Source organism: Balaenoptera acutorostrata, chromosome X, assembly GCF_949987535.1.
Source record: "Balaenoptera acutorostrata chromosome X, mBalAcu1.1, whole genome shotgun sequence".
NCBI lineage: Eukaryota > Metazoa > Chordata > Mammalia > Artiodactyla > Balaenopteridae > Balaenoptera > Balaenoptera acutorostrata.
In genome coordinates, this window is record NC_080085.1 from 96,846,414 (window position 1) to 96,858,995 (window position 12,582).

The window sequence follows — 12,582 nt, forward strand, 5'->3', positions numbered from 1 at the left end:
CTGGGACATCTCCCTCTTCTGAGCTCTAGACCTGGACTTGCACAGCCTATTGGAGACGTCCGTGTGGGTATCCTATAGGCGTTCAGTGTCAGCACGCCGCCAACCTGAACTCTCCTCTCCCCTGAATCGACTCCTCTCAGTCACTGAACTCATAGACCTGGGAGTCACCCTAGGTGCCTCCTCTGTGTCCTACGAATTGCCAGGTCATCCATCTCTGCAGCAGCATCCGAACTGGTCTTCAACCTTATCCCTCTCCTGTCCATCACCCACACTGCTGCCAGAGCAGTCGAGCTAGCTGAAACAGAAACCTGACCTTGCACTCCCCTGTTTCAAACCTCTCAATGGCTTCTCGTTGTGAAGAGGATAAAGGCCAAGGTCCCGGGCACGGCGGACAAGGCTCTTCATGACCTGAGCCGGTCTCTCCAGCTTCATCTCTTGGCACGTGTCCCCTCCCACTTGATGCTCCAGTTACACAGACCTGCTTGGGATTACATGCAAATGGCATGCTGTTTCACGCCTCCACACCTTTTCCCAGGCTGTACCCTGCTGCCCGGAATGTCCTTTCCTTCCTTTAAGCTCCTGCTCCCATCTCCTTCTTGTTCTTCAAAACTCACCCAAACTGTCATGTTCTTCAGCTCCCCTTCCTCAGTGTCTCCATTACTTAGTGCGCTTACCTTATCACATCATCTCGCTGCTCACGGGTAAGCTGCAGGGTAGTTCTGAAGGGCAGGGCCTGTCTTGGCCTCCGTATCCCCACTGTCTAGCATGGAGTTTGCCCAGTGTGCAGCCAGTCCGTGTTGAATGAATGGCTAATATGTAAAAGTGAATGAGTTGAAGGGAGCAGGAAGAAGATTGGAGAATAGGATGCCGTCCTGCCCAGTCTCATCTCCTTGGTGTAAGCGCTTCCCGGGTGGGATTAGAGGATGAGAGAAAGCGCCCTTGGGAGAGGCCTCTGGGGGTCGGTCTTGGCTGCTGGTGGCACAGTTGATGTCTCTCCCAGCACTCATAAAACTTCCTTCTGGCAGAAATCAAATTCAGAAAAAGCTATTATCTCGGTTTCCCCCTACCTTTAGAGCTGAAATGCTTCTATCCTCCTGGGGTAGAAGATGCTAGCAGAAAATGTCACATTTATTTTTTTCTTAAAGTAAAAAAAAAAAAAAGTTTTATGTGTTTAATTTTTCTGAAAGTGCTTAAGTTTCTATTTTCTCTTAAAAGAAAACTGGTTTTTCACTGAGATTTTCCCAAGGGCCACATCCAGGTATATAAAAAAAGAATGATGTGCGTTTGCATACAATTTGCATAGATCTGTGTAGACTGGGTCATCTATTCTCATGGTGCTTTCTTTTGTTTTCTTTCTTTTTTCAAAGAGATTGAATATTTGATCACCTTTGCAATGAAAAGAACCAACAGCAGTGAAAAGGCAGAGGAAACCACAAAGTCCCCCTTCATAGAAAAAGATCACCTCTTTACGAGATTCCTTTTCGTCTTCCAGTCTTCTATGAGATTTTGGATGGCTGTGGTTGCCATAATAAAAATAGCAGCTGCCATCTGTATGCCAGGCTAGCTGCTGTATTTACTTTTTTTATATCTCTTATTCCACTCAGCAGCCCCGAGAGATAGACGTTGCTACAGGAAACAGGCTTAGAGGGGTGGCACAGTTTGCCCAAGGTCACCCCTCTAGGCAGTGACAGAGGCAGGACTCAAACCCAAGGCTGTCTGACCCCAAGGCCTTTGTTTTAAACCACTAAGCTGTATTTTCCATCACTGACGTACTGTTTGGTGTTCTGTCATTTACACCTGCCATCACGAGCCAGGGACTTTGCCACACAGGTATATAGTTTGTCTGGTTGTTATTTGAATGGCAGTGGACTGTTGCATAATACTGAGGTACCAGAGTTTACTTAACTTATCTCCCCAATTGGTTTGTTTCCAGTGTTTCAGTATAGTAGGTAGCGCAGGTGTAAATATCTTTGTGCAAATAAGGGTCATGTGTTGGGTGTTTGAGGTGTTCGACGGTAGTCCTCAAAGTAGCATTGTTGAGCCAAAGGGTTATAGTTTTATAGGTGCTCCAGAAAGTCTGTCCCATTCATTTCCCAAGCAGTGATGATTTTTTGAGTGCCTACCGTGCATCCGGTGCTGGAGGTGAAGAGGTGATTCAGAAACGGCCCCTCCCTCAGAGAACTAATTGTCTTGACGTGGGACGGGTGATGTAACACAGAATGAATGGTCCTGAGGTTGCAGTGAGAGCACTGAGAAACGTGCCCCTTGGCAGTGCCTGAGCGTTCCTTTCCCCCCATATAGAGGGCAGGACAGGGTTCAGGGGCTTTAGGGGAGGGCGGGGGAGGGCTGCTGAAGTCTGGCTGAGGATACTTCCCCCTCTGGTCCTTTTTTCCCCCTGCAGCCTCCACCAGGCCCATGGGGTCTGTCACTACTGCCCAGCTGCCACCAGGGGGAGCCAAGCAGAGGCTGGAGGAAAGGGACACCTGGGGAAAACTGCTCAGGGCTCTAAGCACCTGTCGGTCCTCCAGGTCCCCTCTTCCCCCTTATGTCCCCAGCAGTCAGGGTGACAACATGGTACCCAATTCCCACTCATCCAGCAGACAGGAAAGTGCACACAGTATAAGCGCATTCCAAGTTCTGTGCTAGATATCTGCTAGGAACACAGGAACGAATCCCACGCAGCCCTCGACCCGAGGCACTCGTCTAGACGGGTAGATAGACAAAGAGCTGGTACAACGTGGTGTGATGGAGGTCTGTGACAAGTGGCAGCGGGGGCATTGAGCAGTGAGTCCTTTGGCATTGTGTCTGAGAGCCCAGTGCTCTGCTGTTGACTTCGGCTGTGGCACTGCCCATCTCCCCGCCTCGGTTTGTCCATCTACAAAGTGGACGGATGAGTCCAATCCCTGCAAAGGGCCTTCTGACTCAGATGTGCGGTGAGCCTGCCTCTTGTTCACAGAGCAAGCCTGAGCTTCTCCCCCAGAAGACCCAGGGGGGCTTCAGTCACCCCCATCTCACTCCTCTCCTTCCCTCTGCACTCCCCACCATGGTGTTCCTTGTTGTTCTGCCTCTGGCCTTCTTCCTCACTCGGTCTGCATATGCTCCTGTGACTTCAGTTACTGTCCTGTGCTGATGACACCTATATATGGGCGCTCGGCCCCGTCCTTCTCACTGCGTTTGTGATTCATATAATAATGAAAATAATCAGCATTTCTTAGATCCCCGATATGGCACTCCAATCATGGCTTAAATGATCCTATCTACCCAACGACCTTGTGAAGTAGGCGGCGGCACCCCATTCTGCAGATGAGTGAAACTGAGTTCAAGAGACACTGAGGCTTGCCCAAGGCCCTGAGGTCGATAAGCGACAGGAGCCAGGATTTGAGAACCTGTGTCTGCCCGGCTCCAGTGCCCACACTGTCACCCGTCACGCTGTATTTCCCAGAGTGCCGGCAGCCACCTAAGAGACAATTTCTACTTGGATATTTCACGGACACCTCAACTTCAACATGTCTAAAATTGGCCTCCTTTCTCCACCTTGTGTCCCAACTCTGCCTTCTCCTCTCTTCTCCATCTCAGTAAACGGCACCATCCACCCAGAGATGCCCAACTAGAACCCGGGGCCACCGCCGTTATCTTCATCCTCTGTCATCAGGTTCCTGAAGCAGTCTCCGTCTCGGTCCCCCACCTCGACTCTCTCTGCTCCAGCCCACACCCCACACCCCGGCCAGGGTGATCTTTCTCAAGCACACGTCTGATCACATCACTTTCCCGCTTCAGACCCCTCCGCCGCTTTCTGTGGCTCTGCGGCAGAGCTCGAAGCTGGCCACCAATGGGCTGAAAGCCATCCAAGAAGACATGTTTTGTGTGGTCCGTTGAGCGTTCTTAAAACAATTTGAATTATTTGCCAACGTTTAAAAATCAGGAATTTCCATATGAAAGTTCCCATTTCTGGCTTCGCTTGCAAAAGTGAAAACACTGGCAACTCTGGGCCCGCGTCCCCATAGGGCAATGTTGTCTGGTCACTCCCCTGCTCCCAGTTACCTGCCTGCCTGGGGCTTGAGGCATCTAGGGTCATGACCCTGCGGCACAAGATGAAGCCCAAAGCCCCCAGCCTGGCTCCTGAGGTCCTACGTGGCCCAGCTTGGAGCAGCCTAGCCCTGCCAACCTCTGAGTCCTATTCCTGCTCACTGCCCCATCACACTCTCCCCTGTGGTCTCAGCTCTTCCCCGTAGTTCTGTGAATTGGCTCGCTCCCACGGATGTCTGCCTTCCTGCAGCCTGCTGCTCTGGAATGCCTAGGCCCCTCTTTTAGCCCCATTTGTCCTTTAAGACTCTGCTCGGTGCCCCCTCCACCAAAAATCATCAGTCTTCCCCCCCGCCCCCCAAGCTGAGTTCCCTCCTCCCATAATACGTGGCACAGACCTGGGTCATCACCCCCATCATACCGGTTCTCATTGTTAGCAGCTTGTCTGCCTCCTCTGCCGGATTGTGCGTCTGAGGCTGCAGGGAGCCCGTCTTCTTTATGTTCCTATCCCCAAAGTTTGGCACAGGGCTTGGAATATAATAGGTGCCTAATAACTGGTGAATGAGTGGATGAATCTGTGAAAGACTGACTTGGGAAAACACTACTGCGGGATGTCCTGTTGCCGCCTACTTGCTTGAGGTGGAGGGTTCCAGGTTCCTTCCATTCCGGAGCACCCCCCATTGATGCATGCACCCATAGCATCCTATAAGCCACACCCCTGCTCTGCACGGTCTAGAATACATCCAAGCCTACTGGGATAGGAGTTCCTGAGTGACGATAGAGGGAAAATACATCATTCTTGCTGTTCCAAGGGGACAGCACAACAACTGGATATGGCACTTTCTTTAGTTACTTGACTGATAATAACGATGCGGTGACGACAGTACCTGACACGCATTGAACACTTTGATTGTACCACATCCCGTACTGAGAGTTCTCAATACACTCTTCCCTTTACTCCTCACAACAACTCTAAGAAGTAGCCCCATTTTACACACAAGTAAGCTGAGGTTCAGGGAGTTGAAACAACTTTTCCAGGGTCACACACAGCCAGTAAGTGGTAGAATCCAGGTTTGAAACCAAATCTGTGTGACATCAAAGTTAACATTCTCAACCGCCACGCCATACTTCCTCAATGACGTTTCACTTTAGAAACATGAGGGAATGATTAAAATAAATGTGGAAATGAAGGCTATACAATTATATATACAGTAAGATTCCAATTAGTAATCAAAAGAAGGAAGAAAAGAAACTCCCAAGGCATACAGCAAGCAAGGAGACGCGCCCACGTGCTAGCAGTGGTCACATTCAGCTGGTAGAGCGCTGGGGGTGTTTTTCTTCGTTTCCTCCATCTCATTTCTACCTTTTAACATTTTCTAAGTTTCCTTTGGTGAGCACGTGCAGTCATCTCTCAGTGTCCGAGGGGGACTGGTTCCAGGACCCCTGCGGGTACCAAAATCCGAGGCTGCTCAAGCCCCTTACATAAAGCGGTGTAGTACAGTCGGCCGTCCGGATCCGCGGATTCCACATCCTCAAGTTCAACTAGCCACGGACCGATCCGGTTAGTGGAACCCGTGGATGTGGAACCCGCAGATACAGAGGGCCAACTGTATTACTTTTATAATAACAGTAAAAAAAAAAATCCCTCTTTGTAATGGCCCCAGCATTACGTGGCAGAACAGACTTTGGAAGGGGTGATAGGAGTACCCAGCTAATCGGTTGGGGCTGTCTCTTGAGCAGCCGTCGCAGGGCAGCAGAAGGGGGTAAACAGCAGGTGGTAGCTGTGGCCGCAGCGCCCGCACCCTGGTGGGACAAGGGAGGAGAAGTGGGTCACCAAACGTGCTGTCTCACTGTCTCCACTTTTCCTCCAGGTGCTTATACCCCGGAGCCCCTCAGCAGTTTCCGGTGGGCCCTTCTCTCGACTGGCCTCATGTTCTTTTATCACTTCAGCGTCTTGCAGATCCTGGGCCTGGTAAGTTTGGTTCTATCCCCTTCTATCCCTTCTGTTTGGCGTTCTTCATAAATCTTGATAATCCTGGTTGGCGCTGGTGTATCGTTTTGTTTTGAAAATACAAGATGCCAAAGGCCAGGCTGTCAGAGTGTTGTGTCTGGGCTGCTGATTTACGATCCACAGCCTTGGCCTCTCCAAAGAGATTTCTGAATCCTTCAGTAATGACTGTTTCTTTCATCCCTGGGGAGGCAAGGAGGCCCTCCACTCACGGCCGCTTGGATCGGAGATAGAGAGCTGCACTGGAAAGTGGTTTGCTGTGGACCCCATGCGAGGCAGGATGCTAGCCCTGGCCCTGGGCCTGGGGGAGGCTTCTGACCTTGGGTCCATTCTGGGTCTACTACCGGGCCCTGAGCTGTGTGTCCAGTGAAAGCGTGGTGTTGGGTGACCCCCGTGGCATTCTGGGATGTTCAGTGGTCGAGTTAGCCAGAGCCCAGGATTGCTGAGTGTGTGGGCGGTGTGTCTAGTGGTGGCGAAGTGAGTAGCAAGAGCTTGGGGCTGGGGCTGGGGTCGGGAGACCCAAGTTCAAGTCCTGGCCTTGCCACTGCTCTGGGTGAGTCACCTCATTCTCAAGTGCAGTGCGCTCTCCACCCTCCATGACATGGCACAAGCCCGCAACCCCGACCCTGAGAGGTGGTGAGGACGTGTCATTAAGGAGAACGTGCTTGAAGGGCTTTGGAAGGCAGGGGCCGTGGCCATCCTCGAGGCTGGAGCGGCATGCCGGGTTTTGTGTGCGAGCGGCACTAATGTAGCGTTAGCCGCGTGGACCTGGCAGGACTAGGGCGTGTAACCGATGTCACCAGCGCCTTTGTTGAAGCACTCAGTCATTTTGTCTTCCCCATCCCGGCGTGTTGCTCTGCTCTGGTTGGCCTGGGGGCTGCTTTGAGCTCCTTGCCAATAGCATGAACGCTTCTTGTGCTCTAGGGAGGGAGCAGTGTGACCTTCACACCTGCTCTCCACTGGGACTCCTCGATTCCAGAGGAGTCAGCGTGCTCGTGTCACCATACATACCGTGCTTGGTCTCACCTCTGGGCCTCCTACAAGGAAGGCTCCGTTCACTCCATTCCTCGCCATGACCCCCATCCATCCTTCATGAGTCCATTCAGGTGTCACTGCCCTCGTGAAATCTTCTTCGAGAACTCAGCCCCCATCCTGTACACCCCTCAGATCCCATGGTGGGCAAGAGCTGGTGAGCAACGTCTGCTTTGAGGTCACACGTGGTAGACCGATCACCCCACCTTGATGCAGGCAGGGCCCGTGCCGCGGACTGCCTTTATCCCGTGACACCCCTCCGGGTCTAGGCCCCTAGTAAATGCTTAGGAATGGCAGCGGGCGCTGGGCCCAAGCGGAAGGCAAGACTGAGCAGAACCGACCAGCTTTTCCACTGGACGGCCTCCCCCGTCACCTCCAAAGGGCTCTAGCCTTGACCCACTCCGAAAACCTAGGGGAGAAAGACCCCACTATGAACAGGTGGGGATTGTTCAATCCCTCCTTGTCTAGTCCCCATTAGGTAGACACGGCTGAGCTGGCAGAAGCCAGAGAAAGCCTAAGGATGGTGAACGCTCACTCTACCTCCCTTGTCCCTGCAGGTCACCGAAGTGAATTTGAACAACATGCTGTGTCCGGCCATCTCAGACCCATTCTACGGCCCCTGGTATCGCATCTGGGCCTCGGGACACCAGACTCTCATGACCATGACCCACGGGAAGCTGGTCATCCTGTTCTCATACATGGCTGGGCCCTTGTGTAAATATCTGCTGGATTTGCTCCGGCTTCCAGCCAAGAAAATAGACTGAAGGTGCTTGTGTTTTTTTGTTTTGTTTTGTTTTGGGGTTTTTTTTTTTTCTTCTGCCCCTGAGGAAACAAGTCCTGACTTGACTTGGAGGACACCCAGTTCTTGATGACATCATGGGAGAGGGCAGGAGGACGTTTGGTGTGTTTCTTTTTCCTTCCTCTCTGTCCCTTTCTTCCACCTTCCCTGGCTCTTCCCCCAGGACGTCTCCTGGAGCCTGGGCTGTAGTGCTGGAGCCTGGGCTGTAGTGCTGGAGCCTGGGCTGTAGTCCTGGAGCCTGGGCTGTAGTGCTGGAGCCTGGGCGGTAGTCCTGGAGCCTGAGCGGTAGTGCTGGAGCCTGGGCGGTAGTCCTGGAGCATGGGCTGTAGTCCTGGAGCATGGGCTGTAGTGCTGAGGGCCACACGTTTCCTCCTTCCCTTTACCGCTCTCTCCCTGCTCCTCATGGCCTTAAATGGCGAGGCAGTAGTCAGTGGCTTTCACTCTGCTTGTTGCTGCTTTAACAACATCTGGTTGAGGAGAAAGGGAACAACAAGCAGTAGTTCTTTTGGCATCGAAGCGATGAGATTGGGCTGTGTTTCATTTCTCCACTGCCAGGGACCTCCAGGCTTATGCTGGGGTCCCCTTTTGTCTCCAGCACAGCCCTCACCATAAGGGGACTGAGGCCTTGTTTCTATACCAGCGGCAAGCCGAGAGCCAAGGGATTTCCCAGCTCATGGCCAAAAGAGAACTGGCCAGATTCTTCCCACTGGTGTCCCATGACTCAAAGCAAGCAGCCAGCCAGCCACTCCCTCCAGAATGCTGCCAGAGGTGGGAGGTGTGGGGCGCTACTCAGCCCAGGGGCTAGATTCCACTCTTGCAATGGCAAATCCAAAGTGCACAAGGTTGAAATGTCCACAGCTAACGCTAGGCAGGACCTTGGGTAAATTCTGCTTGAGAGCTGAGAACTGACCCATATCCCAATCAGAAGTGAGCGTAGACATTAGTCAACAGCAGTGGTAACTTGAGAAAACTGTGATTTGAGTCATATGCTTGCTTTTAGTTTAATGTTGATAATAGATGACATTTTAATTTTGAGTGCCCCTTAAATGTTCTCTCTCTCTTTTTTAAAGGCAGCTTCAGGGAAGGATGAGCTAGAGTTGGGTGTTTTGGCTTTGGGGGTTTTGTGTATTCGCTTGTCCATTTGCTTTTGGATGTTTGAGTTCGGAGAATCCTTGCATTAGGGCCTGTCTCTGGAGGGACACCTGTTGATCCGTTTCGTGGTTTTACAGCATGTATCGGCATCCTAGGTTTGGGAATATACAGATCCTGCAGTGCTGTTTCCCTAGGGCCAGGTGTCGTCACTGCGGCCAGACTCAGAGCTGAATTGTTTAGCGTGGGGGGCATCACATGCTCCCCACCCCGAAAGCCCACGTCTGGGTTGAAAGGGAGGTACCAAAAAAATCAGGTCCCCATGGGTGGAGGTTCAAGTGCTCTGAAAGGGAGACCTTTTGTTGCAAGGCAGCCTCAGTCATACGTGGACCTCAAGAAGCGAGGTGATGCCATTTGCTGGCTCTTTGTTGGTTCTTACTAAGAATAGATTACTTAATAACAGAAAAGATATTTCTGTGACCTCCTCTGATGGGCCCCCCTCCCTCTCCCACTCTAGGCAACTCGGTTGCCCTGGGCCCATTCAATATTTCAGGTGTTACTGTATCAGACTTAGATTGAGTTTCAGTGACTCAGTGGTCATGATTTTAGCAAGTGGACCTACAGGAGGCAGCAGGATGGGGAAGAGTCTCTCCTAGCAAGGCGAGGCCCAGGGAAGCAACCACGGCGGGGCCCATCCCTTTGCAGAGGTACGCTGGCAGTGAGGTCAGCAATCCCCAGGGTGTGGGGGTTGCAGGAAGGGGGAACACCGAATGCTCTGGCTCCCCGTGAGCTCCTCAAGATGCGTAACCTTCATTTTCTGCCATCTTTGAGGGTTTGGCCGAATTTTTCTTAGTGCCTCTCAGCCCTGGGTTGCCCTCCGGAAGAGGCAGCTCTTGAGGGGCTGGATTCGCCCCGCCCACGGGCTGCGTGCAGGCATGGCTGATGAGGCAAGACCTCAGTGCCCCTTGGCCTCTTTGCAAAAGGAAAGGGGCTCTCTTCCTCCCTGTCTCCGTGGCCTGGTGCGGGGTGCCAGTCAGCTCGAGCTTGCCTTGCACTGGCGTGCCTCTAAAAGTTCGCCACGCTGGCTGGCACTTTTCTGCTGCTTAGAGGGAAAGAAGAAAGTGGAAGCTATGTGCCGGGCTTGGCCAGGCCAGAGGCACGTGCACCTGTCCGGGGGAGGGGGATGAGAAGGGGAGACGCAGGGCTTCTGGGGGCCAGATTGGCTCAGAAACATGTGGGGGGAAGGAACAGAGAGCAAGTCCCGTCCACAGGTTCCACAGGGCGTCGTGGCCTGTATTTGAGGTGTTGGGAAGCAGCAGGCGTCTGAATTGGTCTCTACCTGACTCTTACCTTGGGCCAGGCCCATGCGGAGAGGTTACCTGGCCATACCCTCGGCGGCCTGCCTTGGAGGGTGGCCCCTGCAACAGTGGGCCCAGGCTGCCCAGCACGTCCCCTGGGCTTTCCTGTCAGCGCCAAGGAGCTTCCCCAGCCATCCTGGCCAAGTTTCCATGTGCCATTTGCCAGCATGTGAGAGCTCCGTGTGTGTCTGGGAGAGTGTCTGTGGAAGTGGACAGTTTCTTTTAAAATGGCCCCGGGAAGGGAAAGGAGTGTTCCCTCCAGCCCCCAGCTAGCCTTGGCTAAGGATTGGCCCAGTGAGATCAGGGTGTACAGATGGTCATGCCTGCTTGTAGGCCCCCATCTCTTCTCCATTCCCCGTGGTATTTGCTTCTGTACACCAAAGATGATCTGGCCCATCTTCTTCCCGGAGGCCCAGTGATGTGGTCCTCTGTCAGCTTGCGAGGAAGCCACAGCTTCTGTCCCCCGAAGTCAACCTTCTCTCTTTCTCCTGGGACTTCTCAGCATTCGCAGAAGCTGCTTGCAGCGTGGCCAGGATGTGTGGGGCGTCGGGGCCCTTTCCCGTCTGGTACCTCACGTGCAGCTCTCAGATCATCCCTTCGGCTGCAGCCTCCATCGGGGTTTTGCTGTTAGCGCTTGTTGATACTTCAGTGTTCAGTGGAGCGGGCACAGCTGCCCATGGAGAGCAGGTTGTCAGCATGTCTCTGCGCGCTGGTGTTGGGGGGAGGCTGGCAGAAGACCCTTCCTCCCCCTCCCTTGGCCAAAAAAAAGACTTCCATGGATTTGTACGTGTTGATCCCGAGTCATCTGAAGGGGAGATGGGGAGGCGGGCGAGGGGAGAAGAAGGGCCAGCGTGGCCCCTACAAGACAAGATACTGGTGCTGGTTTTGGTAAATCGGGAGCCAGGCATAAGGGAGGTTGTCTGTCCCGCAGGCCCTCGCATGCTCCTTGGACAACCAGGAAGGGGCGTCCTCACTGCACGCCCTGCCCCGCCCTCTGGGGTGGGGGGTGGGTAGGGTCCATGAGAGGGAGCAAACCTTCCTCTTCTGTATATAGAGTGAGCCACTTGTGCTCAGGAAAACCTAGTCGCTTGTTGCTGCTCTTGTGACATTTTTGTACACTGGTTTGCTACTCGTGGCACGAAACAAACACAACAAAAGAAGTCATTTCAAGCCGAGCTGTTGTTTTGGAAACCTGCTTTCTTTCAGTGTCAGTGTTGTGTTGTATTTGGATGAATTCTTCATTTCTATTGGTGTTACTGTGATAGAATAAGATAGTCCGACTTGTAATTCTTTCTGCCGGGAAATTGGCATTGCCTCTGTCGTCGCCCCGACCCCGGTCCTCCCTCATTCCCAGGGTGGGATTGCTATGCGCTGGGCACACCCCTCCCTGGCGCCCGCCCCCGCAGTGGCTGCCTTTAGAACCGGTCTTTGTGACCCCCCTAAACAGCTGCAGGATGAGTATTTTTGCCAAGCTGGGTCTTGGGTGCTCTGTGCCCCTACCAGTTTGCTCGCCTCTTGGGGCATTTTGTAATGTTTTCTCTGTTTTGTAAAACCTTTTGATTGTACCACAGTGGTTTCTGCAGTCACCTTCGGAAATAAATGGTCATTAATTTGTGTACTTAGCATTCTGAATTTTAGTCTGAAGTGTTTCTGTTGTTGAAGATCCTTGAATGAAAAGGAGCCCTCACCATGGGACTCACTGTTAAATGTTTCCTTCATTTACTGCTATTAAAAGGTTTATGAGAACCCAGGAGTCTTGGCCTTGCTTCCCAGAACCCTCTCAGAAGGGCTTCTGCTTTGACAAGTAGACAAAAGGGGCAGATGGTCGTCCGGGCCGTGGAGGACCACCAAGGGGCAGCTCTACCCTGGGAGTCGCGTGGCCGGATGTGCGGCCTCGCATCCCCCCGCACTGCTGCCTGCTTCCACCAGTGTTGCCAGGGACCGAGCAGGCCTTGTGCCCTTAGCAGGGCTTGTCTGCTGGGGGCATCTGCTGGGCTCGCGGGGCCCCATGTGTGCTGGGCCAGGCTGGAGGACTGAGCTAGAGGTGGCAGCTCTAAAACCAGACGTGATCAGCCTCCCTCATCCTAAGTTTCCCGAGGGCGGGCTCTGTTCAGCAGAGGTGTGAGGCTGACACAGGTCAGACCGTCCCGTGTGGAGGTAACCCTGCCCCTGGGGAACAGTTGGACCCGGCTGTCCAGGGCTCCCCACCGAGCAGCCCGTGGTGACTGTGATCAGCCCAGCCCGCCTTTACACCAGACGGGGGCCCTACTCAG

General features: G+C 53.2%; 1 protein-coding gene across 13 annotated transcripts in view; it reads left to right on the forward strand.

The window, feature by feature from the left end:
* TMEM164 (transmembrane protein 164) overlaps positions 1 to 12,055 on the forward strand; it is a 162,914-nt gene extending 150,859 nt beyond the window's left edge. For all 13 annotated transcript variants that reach the window (XM_057538762.1, XM_057538763.1, XM_057538748.1 and 10 more), the window contains 2 exons: positions 5,895 to 5,995; positions 7,621 to 12,055. In XM_057538762.1, the coding sequence (XP_057394745.1) occupies positions 5,895 to 5,995; positions 7,621 to 7,827 (308 nt within the window). In that variant the 3' untranslated portion in view covers positions 7,828 to 12,055. The remainder of the gene's footprint in view (positions 1 to 5,894; positions 5,996 to 7,620) is intronic.
* The last annotated feature ends 527 nt before the right edge of the window (positions 12,056 to 12,582 follow it).